Source organism: Brachyistius frenatus, unplaced genomic scaffold (genome assembly GCF_029030835.1).
Source record: "Brachyistius frenatus isolate BFR_SWC_R1_liver_20210118 unplaced genomic scaffold, ASM2903083v1 Contig_169, whole genome shotgun sequence".
Lineage (NCBI taxonomy): Eukaryota > Metazoa > Chordata > Actinopteri > Embiotocidae > Brachyistius > Brachyistius frenatus.
The window spans coordinates 44,190-63,553 of record NW_027210768.1 but is presented as its reverse complement, the minus strand read 5'-3'; the positions used below and the strand labels follow the sequence as shown (position 1 = coordinate 63,553).

Sequence of the window (19,364 nt, the reverse complement as noted above, 5' to 3'; positions counted from 1 at the left end):
AGAGTACACGATTTCCCTCTGTTGAGAGGACGTGAAGTATATACTACACACAAAGCCACTCGTACTTATGTTGAAAGTACTTGGCAGCCAACTCCTTCACGATACTGAATGAAATGATAAGATATTTATTTCTGACCTTGAAAATAGCACCTGCAAAACAACAATCTCACCTCGGGGCCTGTTCAGCATCCACAGCAGATACTTTACAGCCTACACAGATAAAAACTGTAAAGCACCAAGAAAAAGGAAGTTTGTTAATTTTCAGTTAAAACGGTGCCAACTCAATAATGTTAATTTAAGACAAGAGTCCAGAGGTGAGATCGTTTAAGACTTCTATCAGCAGCCCTTTGCTATTCATCTCTGTTGGTTTCCGTCCAGCATATCTGACATGAACAAAAGAGTCAGAAGAATATATTATTGTTCTGAATCGTTTATTGAAGTCAAATGTATTTCCACTATAGGATAAAATCATATTACCAGTAAAGCAATGGGAGGAAGGGGTGTTGATAAGCATGCAACAACTAATGTTCACAAGACCAGCTGTTTGCTCCAGATGTCAGGTGAGACAGGAGCAGAGAGAGAGAGACCCATCATCAGAGCCCTCTGCTCGCTCTCTCACCGTCTCAGCTGGACAACGATTCACTAGCTTTGCTAACACATCGGGGCAGCAGAGAGTGGTGGTAATGGTGGTGTCTGAAGGGGGGTGGGGGGACCGAACCACAGCAAAGCTAAATAAATAACAAACAAAAACATGTGCTACAGACTCCATTCAAGATTTGAGATGGAATAGTCTAAGGCTTGATAATTAGGGGAAAACGGCAACACAATTCAACAATAAGAGCTATAATAAGTGGATTGTCCTATTTGGTTGTTTTTTACACTTCATATATCAATCTATTGATGGGATGGTGCTGGATTGATGAGAGCATCTCAAGCAATTTAATTTTCACATATATCCCTTTTACTAAGACATAAAAAAGGCAAGAGGAGGGTGGTGGCGGGGAACGGTTTCTTCTGTCGCTTTTAAAACACTTCATTTATTCAGTCATTTTCACACACATTTTCAATTTCCTTTTTTTCCTTTCATATCTCCATGGCACTCTATATACACTCTGTAGAAACACAGCGGGAAGGTTGAACCAAACATCTTCGGTGGCCATACACAGTAAGTCGGGGGGGGGGGGGGGGGAATGGTGATCGGAAAGGGTTACTGAGGGAATGTAGGAATGCATATGATGGCTGTGTGTGTGTGTGTGTGTGTGTGTGTGTGTGTGTGTGTGTGTGTGTGTGTGTGTGTGTGTGTGTGTGTGTGTGTGTGTTTTGGCAACAGGACTGGTGCTTAGGCCGGCATGTAAGGGGGAGGTGGTTCCTTCTCTGGCATCTTCATTGCCATCTCGTAAGTGGGCAGGATGTACTGGAGAAGAGGGAACAAAAATAAAAAAACACGAGGTTGGTTCACTGGACAGAAAAACACCGAGCAGGCTCTTCGTAATAAACAGTAACGCTTCTGAGCAAAAGGTTCTGGATTCAGTCATGTTCTGTTGCTATAAACTGATACAAATATTTAGTTTTTTAGACGTGATACCGAGGAAGGACTCATTTGCACCTTATTAATCTGGGCATATTTTGAGCAGAGCTGAAACAGTTCGTCAACTGAAACGAAATTAACCGGAAATTATTCTGAAACTTAATTAGAGATGAGATTTCATTTTGAAGCAAAAATACAGAAAAAAAAATGGTTTTAGTTTCTAAAATGTGAATGTTTGTTGCTGTTTTTGTCTTCAAGGGTTTCCCGCCCTGACGAGCTTTGGGTTTTGAAAAACAAGATACATTTCCAAACTATTAATTGAGACAATAACATACAATTTAACTGATAATAAAAAGGGTTTGTTTTAATCCTAATTCTGAATTTATTTCATCATTAGAGAATTTAGTTCAGTGTGAACGGTGATAAAGTTTGTACTCTTGCAACAATTAAACATCTTTTTTTGAGGCATTCAGACTTCTTTCATAAATGATGGAAACAATGAACCTCAACTTGTGTATTATAATTCTTAACAAATCACAAATGTTTCTTTCCTGACATGTTGAACTATTATTTGCTGGAAGGCCTACTTTATGCACAGGTTATGCTCTCTGCCCATCAGACCTTGAGTGTGAGGACGGTGTGCCGCCTGCTGGCTTCACTTCAGCATTACATACTCCCCACCCTGCGGTGCTGAGCTGCTCTTCACATGACGTACTTCCCTCAGTACACTCCCATGTGGTACTCTTACATGCTTCTTAGACTTATTTCTGTAGTGCGTGAATTTCCACTGGGCAGTGTTATCTCCAATCTGCCATCCATCCAAAAATACCACAACCTTTGAATGCATCACCCGCCAACGTCCCTGTTGGCTTATTTTAACCCAGAAATGAATTTGTTTTCAAGCTCTCTGTTTCAGATGCAAAATAAACACACTGATGGCTTCTGTCCAACAACAGTAGAGTGGTACTTTGTGAACACTGCTGTGTGGACGGGTACAACTAGCATTGCTAAAAATACTACAACTCTGGTCCCTCTCTTTCTGCTACGAAGCCATATAAGCAACCACTAAAGGGTGAAAAGTGTCCATCGTTTCACACTCAGTCTGTGGACCGTTTGGAGTCCACCATGCTGGTATCTGAAAGTGAACTGCATGTTTCCATATTTGACAGTGTGAATGCACTCAGGCTCCCAAAATGGTGAGTGTTAGTACATCAGTATGTGATTTGAGACACAGTGCTGGTGTGTCTTTGTGCTGGTACTTCCTGTTCGTGAGAGTAAGGTGGCTGGCGTACCTGGGGAGGAGTCTCAAAGGCGGGGTAGACAGCAATCTCTGGCATGTTCCTGTTGTTGATGTACTTGTAGCAGTTCCACACGCAGTTGATCAAGTAAGCCTGGAAAAAAAAACACACAAAAAAAAACATGTTTGTACATTTACAGTTGATACAGTCTGACAGATCTGTGTATTAAGCTAAAGTAAGGAAATCTTGGCCCTGCATCATCTAACATTTTGGTCAATAAGCACAAGTCTCAAAATAATGAGAATCTTCAGAATAATAATAAAATCTATCAAACTACATTTTTACATCAGAGCGGTTTGAAGGCACGATGAAGGGCATGGAACAAATGAACAAACACACTAAATAAACCATGTTTGGCTATGAATAAGTTATAGTACCACCTTGAGGATGATGAGGAAGGCGAAGAAGACCAAGACAAAGAGCAGCAGGCAGCTGGAGTTCAGAGAAAGGAGGTTATCCTTGTATGGGAAATCCGGCTGAGGAAGAAAAGAGCAAACCATGTTGGATACTCCACGAAGCTTTTTAATGCTCATTAAGCTCGCGTCACTGTCGGTTCCATCTAATCAATACGAGAAGAAAAAAACCCTGAACCTTAATGATCTCCACTGAGACTGTGAGCTGATGTTGCATCTAAAGGATTTCTTCTTGATTAAAAAAAAACACTGATTGAAAAATACAATTTGCTATGAACACAGTGTAGTTTACCACCCGCCTTTTTCTTAATTATTTTTAAGGGATTTCTTGATAGCAGAATAGTCAGAAGCTCATTTGCTTTTTAAACATTTTTCTTCTCAATTTCTGTTAATGTGGAATAATACTCTAAAATTCCAACAATATGATCTTGAAAGAGGACACTTTAAAAAAAAAAAAAAAAAAAATCTAAAGCCAAATAAGACTTGTGGTAAAAATAGAGTAAGTCTTTTAAATAAACACCAATCAAATTAAAACAGCCCTATACAGTGCACTACATTTACTGTCTGTTGTTTTATTCTAGTGTTTGAATTTCAAGTCAAAATTTATCCACTTCATGGTTTCATGGTTTCCTGAAAAATTCCACAACAAAACCTAAAAGTACAGTCCTTCCTGCTATCAATCCCACAATGCAATGTGCTCCATTTTGAGGATGTAAAAATACAACGAGCATCTGTCAGTGATTGTGCAAAATGATTCATGTCAAAATCTCAATCTACCACTCTCTAATGACAAACTATTTATTGCCTATAATGAATGAGTGAACTATTTATTGTTTATAATGAATGAGTGAACTATTTATTGTCTATAATGAATAAGTGAACTATTTATTGCTTGTAATGAATAAGTGAATTAGTTATTGCCTGTAATGAATAAGTGAACAAAGGGCTGATTTCAAACACAGCCAGAATAAAGTGTCGTCAAGAGTCTCCGTGGTGAAATAAACATGCGAGGGATGCGGTCTGACTGAGATCACATCAACAAACAGGGTCAGACTTTGCACTGTTGGGACTGACCAGCTGGTCCAGGTAGTCCCTGATCCTCGGCAGGTAGGTGAGAGAACTGATGGCAACCAGGCAGCTCAGAGCAAAGTCAAACAACTGGTAGCAGAAAAACGGGATGAGCCAGCCATCACGGTGCTGAGGAAGATGGAAACAGATGAAGACAAATTACTCCTTTGGGCAGATTTTTATTTTTTATTTTGGAAGGACCACAATGCCTCTTTAAACCTTATCTTCTGACACAAGTGTAAGATTAACATTCCTACATGAAGATAGGTTTCATGACCATCTACAAATCCCACAGCTGAGGGTGCACTCAGATCCTGAACAGCAAGAAAAACAGTATCAAATTCTAACCTTGTTTTTCATGGTTCTGGGATTTAAAATATTTGTCCTCCTGCTCAGGTTGTAACACCAGGTGTGATTTGGGGGAAATGAAAAGAGCCTTTGGTGACGGCTGACATTATAACTGAGTATATCAGCTTGTATTAATATGACAAGTACTCAGAGATGGTTTAAAATCAGCGAAGTGGTCCTCCTACTGGGTCACAAGAAACTCTACGGGCATTCTCACTGTTCTTTCTACCAACAGCACAGTTTACTCCGGCTTTAACTAAAATCTACTTCAGTCCATTCCTACGTTATGTTGCAAATATTTTTTGTATATTATGATCATTGCTCAAAGGGGGTATATGAAGGGAGCCCCTGCCACACTACACTGGTAAAGGGGTATCTGCTACATTTGTCTGGGAGTGTGTACTTGCACAGCTAAAGTATAACTCGTGCACAGACTTTCTGCATGCTCAGTGCTCCCAGTCTGCAGATATGCGTCATACTTGAACTGTGCAGTCATCCCAACTAGCAGCTTAATGCAGGTCCACATCAAAAGTCTATCAAACCTGTAAGTCTTGATGCCATCAGGCAGGCCTGTGAGGTGAAGATGACAGGCAGTGAGATCACAGCACAGGGTGCTACAGTCCCACATCCAGGTAAAACGTGCAAGAGTTCAAAAAAGACAGGGAGGCTGCTTTGGTATTTCTTCTTATGACTTTCTTACCTTTTAGCTCTGGTGCTATTATTATACCTGAAAGCTTCTTTCAAGCATGTATATTTTGGGATTACACATTTGCATAAGAAACCACAATTTAAATATAGTGCAGGCTGTCAAAGAGAATTTTTTTTAAAAAAGGCATCATATCCAGAGTGCACACTTACAGTAATGGCTCCATACACCATCATGGCGCTGATAGTGAGCATCAAGAGAGAGATGGCAAATCCAACACAGGCATTTTCTGTAGGGGAGAAAGTGAGAGGACATACACAAGACTAAATACAGACAAAGATTCAAAACTTAATACAGCTTTGGCCTTAAGTGTAAATGTGTCGTGAGTGTGGATGAATGGGTATTTGCCTGTGCTCTTTGAGGCAGCTTGATTTGCATACAGTGCCTCCAGCTAACTCCGTTTTAAAGGCCAGCTGTGAGGAGCATTAAGCCTCTCCCCTTCGGTGTTGCTAAATACACAATGAAACTCAGTCCGAGATAAGTAAAAGGTCTGCCTTTCATATCCTCTTTTCTCTCCATCACTCAGCCTCTCGCCTCCTCAACTATCCTGCCTGTTGCACTGGAGAAGCTTGTGAGAGATCTGCTGCAGCAATGCGGTCCACACAAATTCTTTTGTTATTCAGGAGCTCTGGCAGAACAACGTGTGTCGAAATATGAATCTCTCAGGAGGCGAGAAAAAAAAAAAAAAAAAAAACAGCCTACACATTGGAGTTGATGACATGCCATTTTTTTTGCGCATGTAAATTTCAAAACTTATTGATCTTTTTTTTTCAGGTCAAAAGAGTTCTGTTTCTTGTAACGGCGACGTCTTGCAGTGTATTTAGTCTCAGGATTTTAATGGGCAAAGGGTGTTTTGTTCAAAGACTTCATACATTCCCTTCCATTTATATTACTATTAATGATTACTTATAGCTGCAACTAACAATTATTGTCATTATCAATTGATGATTGCTGATCATTTTCTCTATTCATTAATTAATAATTTGGTCAATAAAATGTCAGAAAATGTAGAGAATAAACCTTTTTCTTTTACAGTCAGTTTCCTAAAGCCCCTTGTGAGGTCTTTAAATTCTTCTGCTGAATATGCCGAAAGAAGGATTTGTGACATCACCAGTACTTTGGAAGCCAGTCCTCATCTAACAGGCAGCTTTAGACAGATGAGGTGTGAAAACCTAAACCCGAACTAAAGCTCATAAACTTTTTCAAATGAAAAAAATAAATGCATATTCCCAGATTCAGGATTTTTAAGAAGAGAAAAAAAGCTGCATATTTTAAAGACGTCTGATGGGGATCTTCAAAGACGAACGCTCGGCTTAATCCAAACTAAAAGCCTGGGACCATTTCCATATGTTCTTTCTACCTGTTACGTAACTTTTAAACCTGGCCTGGATTGTGGAATGAAACGAGTGCAGATTGAAGAAGCAGCACGAACAGTCAGGAGTAATGACAACTCAACCAGTCTGAACGTTAACATTGTCCCTGCCCTCTGTGTGCTGGCAGGAGCCTACGGTGGGAAGGTCGTTTCATTTCCCCTGCTCTCCCGCTGAGTCACTGTTTTAGAAAATGAAGAGGCCTTTACCAAGCCAACCAACAAAACAACAGCCAGCTAGACAGAAAAACACACTCTGGTAGTCATGCCAGCCCTGATCCAGCACACACCCATACAAACACCTTGGACAAACATAAATATTTGAGGAAATACAAAAGGAACGACATCACTGGCGCCACACCACAAACTACATTTAAGACAGGAAGTAAACAAATTCAACAGTTCTGTTCTCCTCATGAGTTGTTTTGTTTTGCAGTCAGCTGATCTCCCAGTGGAAAATGAATCACATGATCAACCACAGAATAACAGCTGCACATGGGTGGCTATAAAGCCCTAAACCGGAAAGGCAGGGATAAACTTCTTAATCCAACACAGTGAATATTTTTCCACTGATGTCGCTGTGGCCAAGTTGCTATCATTAAAGGACACAAAGACCCACCGTTACTGAATGTGTAAACATGTAATTAACTGATTATAAATCAGATCAGTTTAGTTTTTATGATGAAATGATTCTCGTGTAGATTTTGCTGCTTACCAGACATCCTGTCGGAGGCGAAGTAGTGGTCAATGACCTCATACTGCAAGTCAATGGTGGGCACGTTCTCTGGGTGGGTCACAGCTACAGTCAGCAGGATGCCCATCAACAGGTTGACGACCTGAGAGAAGCAAAAGAAAAGAAGAAGCTTTTTAAAAACTACGTTACTACAATAGTCCTGGAACATTCAGTTACTGTGTGCTTTCACATTATTAGCAACCATTTTTGGAATACATTTAAGATTAAGTTCCTACTTTCCAGGCAGGCGTTGATTTCACTTGGTCAGTATTTCATGAAATTCAACTTGCAGAGACTGAAATATAGGCAACATTACAGAGCAATTTATCACCCCCTTTTTGTTGTTGTTGACATGGTTACTTTATCATGTTGTGGGAATGAAGCTGTGAGGGAGAACCATTCAAGGGCACAAGGACACGCCCACATTCAAGCACTGCATTCACAAGATACAGTATATTGTTGAAAGAAATATATATATATATATATATATATAGGACAATTATACTTTGGAGAGGAAATAAACATATATGAACGGGAATGGCCCTTTAAACAAGCAAATAACTTCTGAAAAGTTAAAGTGAAATTAACAGAGCAGATACAGAATGACATAAAAGAAAGAAAACGTATATTAAGCTGTAAAACAAGGTCAACATCTTATCTAGCATTCAGCCAAATCCTAACACCACAAAACTACAACTGCTGCCAAAAATGTGTGTTCATGCAGGCAGGATTTAACTCTTATGCCAAAAACGGAGCGCTAGTGTTTAGCAGTTTATACGTTTGTATTCAAACAACGTCGATAAGTACAGATTTGGGAAAGCAGAAGATTAAATGATCTGGTGAGTGTCAATCCAGATTATTTAGGTGAAGAGGTTATAAACACTGCAAGCTGAGGATCTACTTTAGGCCAAGAAACAACTGAGGGCAAAACATTCACCACTCTCATAACTTCAAAGCAGCACAAGCACAGGAAGCTGAAGATCAGCTTTACCTGCATGACCATCACAGCCTTATTAAAGCTGTGACATCATCTTCCAGCACGGTGTCTGGTTTGTTTTCTTAGTATCTATCTTAAGACCTAACTAATAAGGCTTAAAGGTGTTAAAATGCCAATACTGTAACTGAGGATTTTTCACAACTGCTCCTTCACATAGCTTCAAACCAAAGCAACAAGCACAAAGTGAAAGAATTAAACCCAAAATGGCAAAAATGTGAAAAGTTATTTCGCCAGGCAACGTTAAGCGTTAGCAGCAATCATAGCTACCATTTTGCAAACACCTTATAAGAGCTGAATAAGAAGGTTTTTGGTTTAAATCCGTTCAGCCTCTAAAATAAACCTGAGCCTGACACACACTGAAGGAGATGTTATATTGGCTGACGCATTACGTTTCCAGCCTGTCTGAAATTGACCAGTTAACATTTTCATAGAGCTGCAATGATTAGTTGATTAATCATTTAGTTGATTGACAGAACTTTGTTGGTAATCGTTTCAAGTCATTGTTAATGGTCTACGAGTCAACATATTTCACCATTTTCTGACATTTTAAAAGGCCAAACAGCTGATATATTAATCTAAAAAAAATAATAATAATCAGTTGGTTAATCAATAAAAAAATTTAAAAAAAAAAAAGGAAAAAACAAGTTATTTGCAGACTTCAGCAGCTGTTTATCTGGTTGTTCTATCACAAGAGGTCTGAGAGGGTCCGACCAGACCAACAGAGGACTCGCTGAGAGGGTCCGACCAGACCAACAGAGGACTCGCTGAGAGGGTCCGACCAGACCAACAGAGGACTCGCTGAGAGGGTCCGACCAGACCAACAGAGGACTTGCTGAGAGGGTCCAATCAGACCAACAGAGGACTCGCTGAGAGGGTCCGACCAGACCAACAGAGGACTCACTGAGAGGGTCCGACCAGACCAACAGAGGACTCCCTGAGAGGGTCCGATCAGACCAACAGAGGACTCACTGAGAGGGTCCGACCAGACCAACAGAGGACTTGCTGAGAGGGTCCGACCAGACCAACAGAGGACTCGCTGAGAGGGTCCGATCAGACCAACAGAGGACTCGCTGAGAGGGTCCGACCAGACCAACAGAGGACTCACTGAGAGGGTCCGATCAGATCAGACCAACAGAGGACTCGCTGAGAGGGTCCGACCAGACCAACAGAGGACTCACTGAGAGGGTCCGATCAGATCAGACCAACAGAGGACTCGCTGAGAGGGTCCGACCAGACCAACAGAGGACTCGCTGAGAGGGTCCGATCAGACCAACAGAGGACTCACTGAGAGGGTCCGACCAGACCAACAGAGGACTCGCTGAGAGGGTCCGATCAGACCAACAGAGGACTCACTGAGAGGGTCCGACCAGACCAACAGAGGACTCGCTGAGAGGGTCCGATCAGACCAACAGAGGACTCGCTGAGAGGGTCCGACCAGACCAACAGAGGACTCGCTGAGAGGGTCCGACCAGACCAACAGAGGACTCGCTGAGAGGGTCCGACCAGACCAACAGAGGACTCACTGAGAGGGTCCGATCAGACCAGACCAACAGAGGACTCACTGAGAGGGTCCAATCAGATCAGACCAACAGAGGACTCACTGAGAGGGTCCAATCAGATCAGACCAACAGAGGACTCACTGAGAGGGTCCGACCAGACCAACAGAGGACTCACTGAGAGGGTCCGACCAGACCAACAGAGGACTCACTGAGAGGGTCCGACCAGACCAACAGAGGACTCGCTGAGAGGGTCCGACCAGACCAACAGAGGACTCACTGAGAGGGTCCGACCAGACCAACAGAGGACTCACATGCTTTAATGTCTCTGAAATCCAGCTGGAAAACAAACGGAGCGACTTTAGAACCGAAACCTGGAACATGTTGATGGAGGAACGAGAAGAGGATCAACTCAGCGGCTGTCCGCCAGAGGACCGTTCAGAGAGGACCGGTCAGAGGACCGTTCAGAGGACCGGTCAGAGAGGACCGGTCAGAGGACCGTTCAGAGGACCGTTCAGAGGACCGTTCAGAGGACCGGTCAGAGAGGACCGTTCAGAGGACCGTTCAGAGAGGACCGGTCAGAGGACCGTTCAGAGGACCGGTCAGAGAGGACCGTTCAGAGAGGACCGTTCAGAGGACCGGTCAGAGAGGACCGGTCAGAGGACCGTTCAGAGGACCGGTCAGAGAGGACCGGTCAGAGAGGACCGTTCAGAGGACAACTATCGGTGGGCCAATAAAATACAGCCCCTCAATATCAACGACTTTGAACCATCTCATTATCATCATGATTATAATAATCCCAGATTATCATCATGATTATAATAATCCCAGATTATCAGCAGCACGTGAACCTTTGTTGTCAACGTGGAATCTTCCATCTCGAGCTTGTTTTGAATTGACAACAAAACCGAATATCGGAACATAACAGTGAAACTAATGTCAGATTTCAAACATGTGGATCCTCCCAATTAATCTGTACAAGTTTTATATGTATTAATCTGTGAATGTTTGATATGTATTAATCTGTGAATGTTTTATATTTATTAGATTCTCTAAAAACTTGTAACTGCAGACATTAATCGCGGAACCCTACGCGGTAGCAGGCTAATGCTAACCTAGCGCTGGGTCAACCGTAACTCGACAAATAACGACGGTTATAAGTCGGACATGAATCTCAGCTCAGGTTTGGTCTCCTGACACGTTTCATAAAACATTCTCAGAAACGTTGAACGTCGTCCGAGTAGAGTTCAACGCGCTAATTGTTCCTTCAGCAGACTCGACACGGTCGACGAGCAGCGCTAGCGAGCGTTAGCTTCAACCCGCTCCGGAGCCATCTTACGCACCATGTACCAGGTTCCCAGGATGATGGTCCCGGTTCGGACATGGCAGCACCCGCAACACCTGGTGGTGTACAGTCTGTCTCGACTGGGTTTGAAATGATGCATGTCCTCCACGAGCGTCGGGAGAAACATCGGGACGAGCTGATGGTGGAAGAGAAAACTGTGTGACGGCCACCGCGAACAAAAACAAACACCGGCCGGAAGGGGCGGGGCCGCGGCTCTGAGTGACAGGAGTTTCAACCAATAGCCGTGATGACATTGCAAGCTAAATCCAATCAGCTTCAATCGACTTTGAATTTCCCTTAATGTTCATTCCTCGATTAAATAATCTGTTGATGATACGTTAAACTCTCCTGGGGCCACAAAGGGGAACTGAAGGATAAGAATAAATTGCGCAAATAAATTAATGCCAAATTCATTTGTGAAAATTATACCACGATTACTGCAATCACTTAAATTGCCTACATTAGAAAGCAATTACCTTCATAAGTGACCCCATCTTGAGCCCTCACTCAAAGTGTTAAAACTTGAGGCTTTCAACTAATAAAATGAGTTTACTGTATTATATTGTCACACACACCTTGTAATATAATACATATATACCCTCTCATTGTCATATTCAAATATGAACAGACTTTGCATATACGCTACTGTCGATGTATACAAATGAGATACAGGTTAAAGTTGTTACAAAGCTCTTTTATGAACAATTATGGAATACAAAAATATATGCACATATATGTGGGCAAGATTATGTGTTGTGTTACAGCAACTGGCATTACCCAATCATTGACATTTACATTCAATGTACTATGTACCCCCTATTTTATATCACATGGATTATTAAGATTACTGTAATTGGGAATAACTTTTAGCTTTCCCAGTTGGCCAAATGTTTTTTGTATAATCAAGACTATAGCCAGTATTTTAGAAATGGGGAGGCCATTAGACCTGGATGCAACTTTGATACATCCAAATACACTTGTTAAAGTTTAATACATGAGACATGGTGCAGATATTTTGACCTGTAGGAAAGGCAGAGGCGTTACTAACGACATTAACGATGGCTCTCATCTCTTCAAGTGTCCCAGTAGCCATGATAGTGTGACAGAGTCAACATACACAAAACTGCCATCTGGAAACGGAAAAATCAAGATGGAATTATTTGGGCATTAATGTTATTATTTGTGCCTTTCCCATTGTGAGTTGTCAAAATATCAGTGAAAATAATTTTCTGTCCTGAGAGGAGGTCAAACCTGCCAAAATAATTGAAAGGGCGTTCAGTGCAAAAGAGGTCCTTCAAGGATAAAGTGTTGTTGTTGTTGTTTTTGCCTGCTTTCTCTAAAGGTATAGTTTTTCAAATGGTAATGCTACAAGAATGTGTGCACTAAGCAACAACAGCTGCCACTTTAAAATAATTATATAACAAAGTAATTAATCAAATATTGCATTTTTGTTCATCTTTTAACCACAACCTGAAGTGAATTAAGATCATATACACCACAGGGTCAATTTCACCATTGAAGCTAGAAATAAATGTCAAAATAAACATCAATTTATTCACTGATCATTATTCTGGTAGACTATTTTTATAAACTGATCTTCACAGAATATAACCTCAGTGTCCTCAGTGCTAGCTACTACTATACTCTGTATACGATGAAGCCGTTTCAAATATTAAAAAAAGATAGGCAACTAAAAGGTCACTAAAGAAAGGACTCCTTCATGTTTTATCGTAAATATGAATAAATTATCAATGAATTACAACAGCTATATTCATTAAGTGCAAGAAAATCATTAACTCTTCCCTCCTACAAAACACGAGGAAACTAAGAACTCATTTACATTCGCTGCATGTGCAGGAATTGGCCCAGTAGCATGAAGATATAAAACAAATGTTGGTATGTATGACAGTCTTCAGAGGCGGAGACAGTTAAACAACTTCTTCCGTGTTGTGATGACCTTCATCTGAATCCTTCAGCTGCCCTGGAATGTATCCGTCCTCGTCTTTTTTTTGCCACTTGTAGATTAATATTGCTGCCAGTGTAGCTGCAATTACAACTCCTGTTCCCCCCCCTGCAATAACAGCTGTAAACATAAACACAAATGAGTGATTACAATGCAAATTCACAGTTTACAGCTTTGTCAAATTCAGTATATCATACTTCAAAGTACCTGCAAGGAGTTCTTTGTGCTCCAAGAAACTCTTGTTGTTTGCCAGGATGACAAATTCAGATCCGGTGTCTCCTGCAGGCTCGTGTGTCCCGTCAAAGATCAGGCCTGAGGAACCCTACAACAAAAGAGGAACAGTTACTTTTGTCCTGCTCTGCCACCCACACTAAGAGATGAAGACATAGTGAGACTCATTAAAACAAGTCATATGCCATTCATGGGGAGCATTTTTGTTTCGTGCACCTACATCTGCTGCAAAAATGTGTCCATCTTTCCTGTTGGCTTGGTCCTTAATAACACCCGATGAGACTGCAGTTAGAGAAGATGAAATATGTTGCGAGTACATTTAGAAAAATGTTAAACACAAACAACAGATACTAAAGTGGATCATAAACACTGAATAGTTACTGAACATGTTACTCAGAATTACCCTGTTCTGACCCATCTCCTGAACCAGAACCGGAACTGTCCAGGTCATATCCCGATCCTTCCAAGTCCACCAGAGGGGCAGAAAGCTAGTTTCAGGGAGAAAAATGAATGAGGATATTTAAAGACCACAATGCTGTTTCCTGTCCCATTGTGAGACATAAAAAACATACAAGAAGTGAAGGAAGCTAGTGAAGGTACTTTCCTTAAAGACAGCAATAAAGGAATGAATCATGCCAAAGCTACAAAGTCCCTCTGAGGTGTAACAGCCTCAAATGTACATTGTTGCTGTCAAAGCCAGAGTGACTCAAGAGATCACACGAATAAATCACATGAAATGGTAATATCACTCCATCCTATTGGCAAGTCAATAAAACTTCCAAAAACACAGCTCTTGCAATAAATGCAAGAGAAAGAGCAACATAATTCATCTCATCAGGGAAAAACAGCTTGTCAACATATGTTACCATCAGTTAATTACATGTAATGAACGAATACAACCAGAAATATTGAACACACTGAAACCTTGATATAAACAATGTGTCTCATGAGTGAGACATGTTGTCTTATTGTGGTCTGAACCATCATGTTGTACCCAACAGAACAGCAACAAGGTAATAACCACATTCTTATTCTTAAGCACATGTACCTCCAACCTGCTGTATTTTACTGTACATTTCAACTGCACTACAGTTCACAGCATAATATGCTCCTCTTCTTAAACACAGAGTTTAATTTACAGATTAAGAATTTATACAGAAACCACGTTATAATCAGTGTTATGCCAGAGCCTCAGGCATTAGAAACCCACACTGATCCTCCCAAACATCGATCAAACCCCGGACCTTCATTTTAAATTCTGGTGGAAATTCCAATTTCTCTCAAGATATGAAATATGTCAAGCTGAATTTTGGGGGAAAGTGTAGATAGAAAATAAAGAGGAAGGCATCTAGAAGATATATATTTGATAGGACATTAAACATTTTATGGGAAAATCAGCATGTTATATACCTTAACATAATCAATCATATAGAAAAATTCTGTCGATTTCAGCCTGGAGACTAAAGGGTTAAGCAATTAGATGTTGCAATTTCATAGATTAAAAGCACAGTAGAGTATAAAGCAATAAATGAGTATTTACACTTTTGATACACTTTGGATCATGCCACTTTTAGTAGAGTAACATTTAAAAGGACAAATTGTATGTGTAGCACTGGGCACTGCTTTCACCAACATTGTTGTTGCCAACAATAGAAAAAAAAATATGTTTAAGATAAACAACGAGGCTTACGTGTAAGATTCTGTAATCACGTGACTTTAATCTACAAAATTGGAAGTGTGACATGGACACTTCTGGCTTTGACTGCTCGTACCATCACAGTATTATCGGCTCAAATAAAACATGCCTTGTATAAAATATTGAATGTTGAAAAGCCTTCAACGAAATGAAGAGGAGACGCTGACTAACATCCGGAAGTGCGAAAGGTGAGCACGAGAGAGTCTGAACGTCACAGCTGTTTAAAACGCTTCAACAAGTTCAAAATGACTCACCGACGTGCTGCTCGCAGACATTAACCCCAAAACTAATATCAAAGAAGCTGTCACAGATAACCACATGTTTGATCTGAGTTAATGTCCACTTTATTTTGTCCTCTTCGTCTCACCAGGATCAACGAAGGTGTTTTGATTGAACCTCGAGCCTCTGACGGGACGGGACGGGACGGGACGGGACGGGCTGCAAAGATCCGCCCATCTATAAAACCAGGACATTATGATGTCCTGCTGATAACAGGTAGCACAGCTTAACAACTGACATCCTTAAAATAATAACAATAACAATAACAATAATAATAATTCCACCTGTGGTTTCTCAACATGGGGCTCGGTAACACCTTAGTCTCAGGTGGGACGCAAATAGGTTATCTTGCAAATTGATTATCTTGGTAGTAAACGAGAGAAAACAAATGGATACTATTTGTTACACAAAATTGCATGCAATTTAATTGTTTTCCATTAAATCATTTTAGTTGAACACTTTAAGCGGATAAAAACAGTCTGAGACACCAAAATCCACAAGGCATTGTCGACTACATACTTTGTAGTTTGTGAAACGGGCTCAGGAAGATGTTGGTTCATATTAAGCGCTCACTGACTTCAGAAATAAAATACCACCATGTACTCCGAGTACAATATTCAAGAGTCTGCTTACAAGAAGCATTAAAAGTTATGCAGATTGACCAATTTCACAAAGTTTTAATGTGGTATTTGCATTAATGTAATGTGCTGGGGAAACTTAGTTTTGTATTAGGTCATTTGATGTGTATAAAAGCATATTTTATAAGCTGTGTTTTGGGTTTAGGCTGTAGAATCATAAACTGAAAAGTAAGTATCCTTGTTAAATGCACAAACATACAGTGGGTACGGAAAGTATTCAGACCCCTTTAAATGTTTCACTCTTTGTTTCATTGCAGCCATTTGCTAAAATCAAAAAAAGTTCATTTTATTTCTCATGAATGTACACTCAGCACCCCATCTTGACAGAAAAAAACAGAAATGTAGAAATTTGTGCAAATTTATTAAAGAAAACCTGAAATATCACATGGTCATAAGTATTCAGACCCTTTGCTCAGTATTGAGTAGAAGCACCCTTTTGAGCTCGTACAGCCATGAGTCTTCTTGGGAATGATGCAACAAGCTTTTCACACCTGGATTTGGGGATCCTCTGCCATTCTTCCTTGCAGATCCTCTCCAGTTCCGTCAGGTTGGATGGTGAACGTTGGTGGACAGACATTTTCAGGTCTCTCCAGAGATGCTCCATTGGGTTTAGGTCAGGGCTCTGGCTGGGCCAGTCAAGAATGATCACAGAGTTGTTCTGAAGCCACTCCTTTGTTATTTTAGCTGTGTGCTTCGGGTCATTGTCTTGTTGGAAGGTGAACCTTCGGCCCAGTCTGAGGTCCAGAGCACTCTGGAAGAGGTTTTCTTCCAGGATATCGCTGTACTTGGCTGCATTCATCTTTCCTTCAATTGCAACCGGTCATCCTGTCCCTGCAGCTGAAAAACACCCCCATAGCATGATGCTGCCACCACCATGTTTCACTGTTGGGATTGTATTGGGCAGGTGATGAGCAGTGCCTGGTTTTCTCCACACATACCGCTTAGAATTAACGCCAAAAAGTTCAATCTTGGTCTCATCAGACCAGAGAATCTTATTTCTCATAGTCTGGGAGTCCTTCATGTGTTTTTTGTCAAACTCTATGCGGGCTTTCATATGTCTTGCACTGAGGAGAGGCTTCCGTCGGGCCACTCTGCCATAAAGCCCCGACTGGTGGAGGGCTGCAGTGATAGTTGACTTTGTGGAACTTTCTCCCATCTCCCTACTGCATCTCTGGAGCTCAGCCACAGTGATCTTTGGGTTCTTCTTTACCTCTCTCACCAAGGCTCTTCTCCCACGATTGCTCAGTTTGGCTGGACGGCCAGGTCTAGGAAGAGTTCTGGTCGTCCCAAACTTCTTCCATTTAAGGATTATGGAGGCCACTGTGCTCTTAGGAACCTTGAGTGCTGCAGAAATTATGTTGTAACCTTGGCCAGATCTGTGCCTTGCCACAACTCTGTCTCTGAGCTCCTTGGACAGTTCCTTCGACCTCATGATTCTCATTTGCTCTGACATGCACTGTGAGCTGTAAGGTCTTATATAGACAGGTGTGTGCCTTTCCTAATCAAGTCCAATCAGTTTAATTAAACACAGCTGGACTCCAATGAAGGAGTAGAACCATCTCACGGAGGATCAGAAGAAATGGACAGCATGTGAGTTAAATATGAGTGTCACAGCAAAGGGTCTGAATACTTATGACCATGTGATATTTCAGTTTTTCTTTTTTAATAAATTTGCACAAATTTCTACATTTCTGTTTTTTTCTGTCAACATGGGGTGCTGAGTGTACATTAATGAGAAATAAAATGAACTTTTTTGATTTTAGCAAATGGCTGCAATGAAACAAAGAGTGAAAAATGTAAAGGGGTCTGAATACTTTCCGTACCCACTGTACACTTCATTTCTTCTGAAATGTAGTAAATTACACGTTAACTATTTCCGGCACAGACAGTGGAATTAATTTAATTCCTGTTTCTGAAAACGACTTTAATCGTTACCACAAAATCAAACATGAGAAAAAGCACAACAATGCAGCTCAAATGTTAGAAGAACAGTTTAATCATACATAGTCACAATTCTGCTTCCAAAAATGAGTTTGTTTTCTTCATCTAACATCTGGAAATGTACATAAGGCCACCTGAAAATGTACATGACTTTGACAGTGTGACAAAACTCATATGTTCATATTTATATAATTGACAATATTTTACATTGCTTTTGCTTACAAGGTAGTCGGCTGTTCCAAAATACAGCACTCTTCTGTACAAAAATAATTCTTGTCATATCCTGTGAAGTTTCCATGGTAGCAGAGAGGACTAAATGCAGCCTCATTTTTAGTACAGAGTGTTTTACTTTTCCTTTTTAAACTGTCACACTTCAGAAAGACTATCAACAGTGGATGTTACAGCTTCAGTACAAATAGAGGCTGGCCTTTCACATAACAGATTAAAAACAAAAACCTTGCCAGATTGTGAAGCCATAAAGATTTTTTTTTTTTAAAATAACACTTGATCAAATAAAACTGTATACATTATATTCAAGGGGAAAGGAGTGATGAATATACACACATCTAAATGCACATTTTTGCCTTTTTCTCCCCAAAAAGTGTAAAAGACATCCCATTTACAGCATAAACGTTTACAAATGTACAACTGTACAGACGAAATAAAAGCATCACTACAAATTTAGAGCAAGGCCTGTCAAACACCACGACTAGACATTTTTTTCAGTTAAACTAATAATCTTACACTTATTAACTGCACATATACTACATGTATTCTACAATTCATATGAAGCAAAGAAGCCATCACTACGAGCATTACAGGTGAATTGTATAGCTTTTGATGGCCCCACCAGCCTCCATCAATGCACTTGCATAACCAACCAAAAAGAAAACAAATGTATAAACAAAAACAGAACCATTAAAAAAAAAGGTTCTTTCAACATCCCTTTCTTCAACTTATGCCTCTAGTTCTAGTTCATTTACTGGGATAAACTCCACTCCACAACATTTTTTCTGGACTGCTCTGACCTTCAGGCGGTGGGGGTCCCATCATTGCTGCAAGCCCCCCTAAACCCAAAAGCAACAATTTACTCATACATAAAGATGCTATACATTGCTAAACTATTTCTACGCAAGAGATGATTATTCAGTACATAAAGATACCGTTTTTCTAGGGCAGTGTTCATCTCAAACTACAAGACAGATAAGATGTTACACAAAACATGAAAAAGAAAAAAATCATTCCAAGGATTAAAACCTGTCACAGCATGCCAACGCATACCCCGCTCCCGCCCCCACTATCCCCACAAAAAGCC

At 40.7% G+C, this 19,364-nt stretch overlaps 2 protein-coding genes across 2 annotated transcripts; both read right to left on the bottom strand.

Moving 5' to 3' along the window:
• Positions 1-414: 414 nt before the first annotated feature.
• laptm4a (lysosomal protein transmembrane 4 alpha) lies at positions 415-11,464 on the bottom strand. The gene is made up of 7 exons (XM_069717116.1): positions 11,300-11,464; positions 7,446-7,566; positions 5,514-5,590; positions 4,314-4,436; positions 3,207-3,302; positions 2,821-2,919; positions 415-1,414 (listed from the first exon to the last, which is right to left on the bottom strand). The coding sequence occupies exons 1-7, from the start codon at positions 11,426-11,428 to the stop codon at positions 1,340-1,342; spliced, it is 720 nt and encodes a 239-aa protein (XP_069573217.1). The 5' UTR covers positions 11,429-11,464; the 3' UTR covers positions 415-1,339.
• Positions 11,465-11,980: 516 nt separating this feature from the next.
• LOC138631925 (syndecan-2-B-like) lies at positions 11,981-15,581 on the bottom strand. The gene is made up of 5 exons (XM_069717124.1): positions 15,446-15,581; positions 13,899-13,983; positions 13,716-13,777; positions 13,472-13,586; positions 11,981-13,384 (listed from the first exon to the last, which is right to left on the bottom strand). The coding sequence occupies exons 1-5, from the start codon at positions 15,509-15,511 to the stop codon at positions 13,230-13,232; spliced, it is 483 nt and encodes a 160-aa protein (XP_069573225.1). The 5' UTR covers positions 15,512-15,581; the 3' UTR covers positions 11,981-13,229.
• Positions 15,582-19,364: the final 3,783 nt, after the last annotated feature.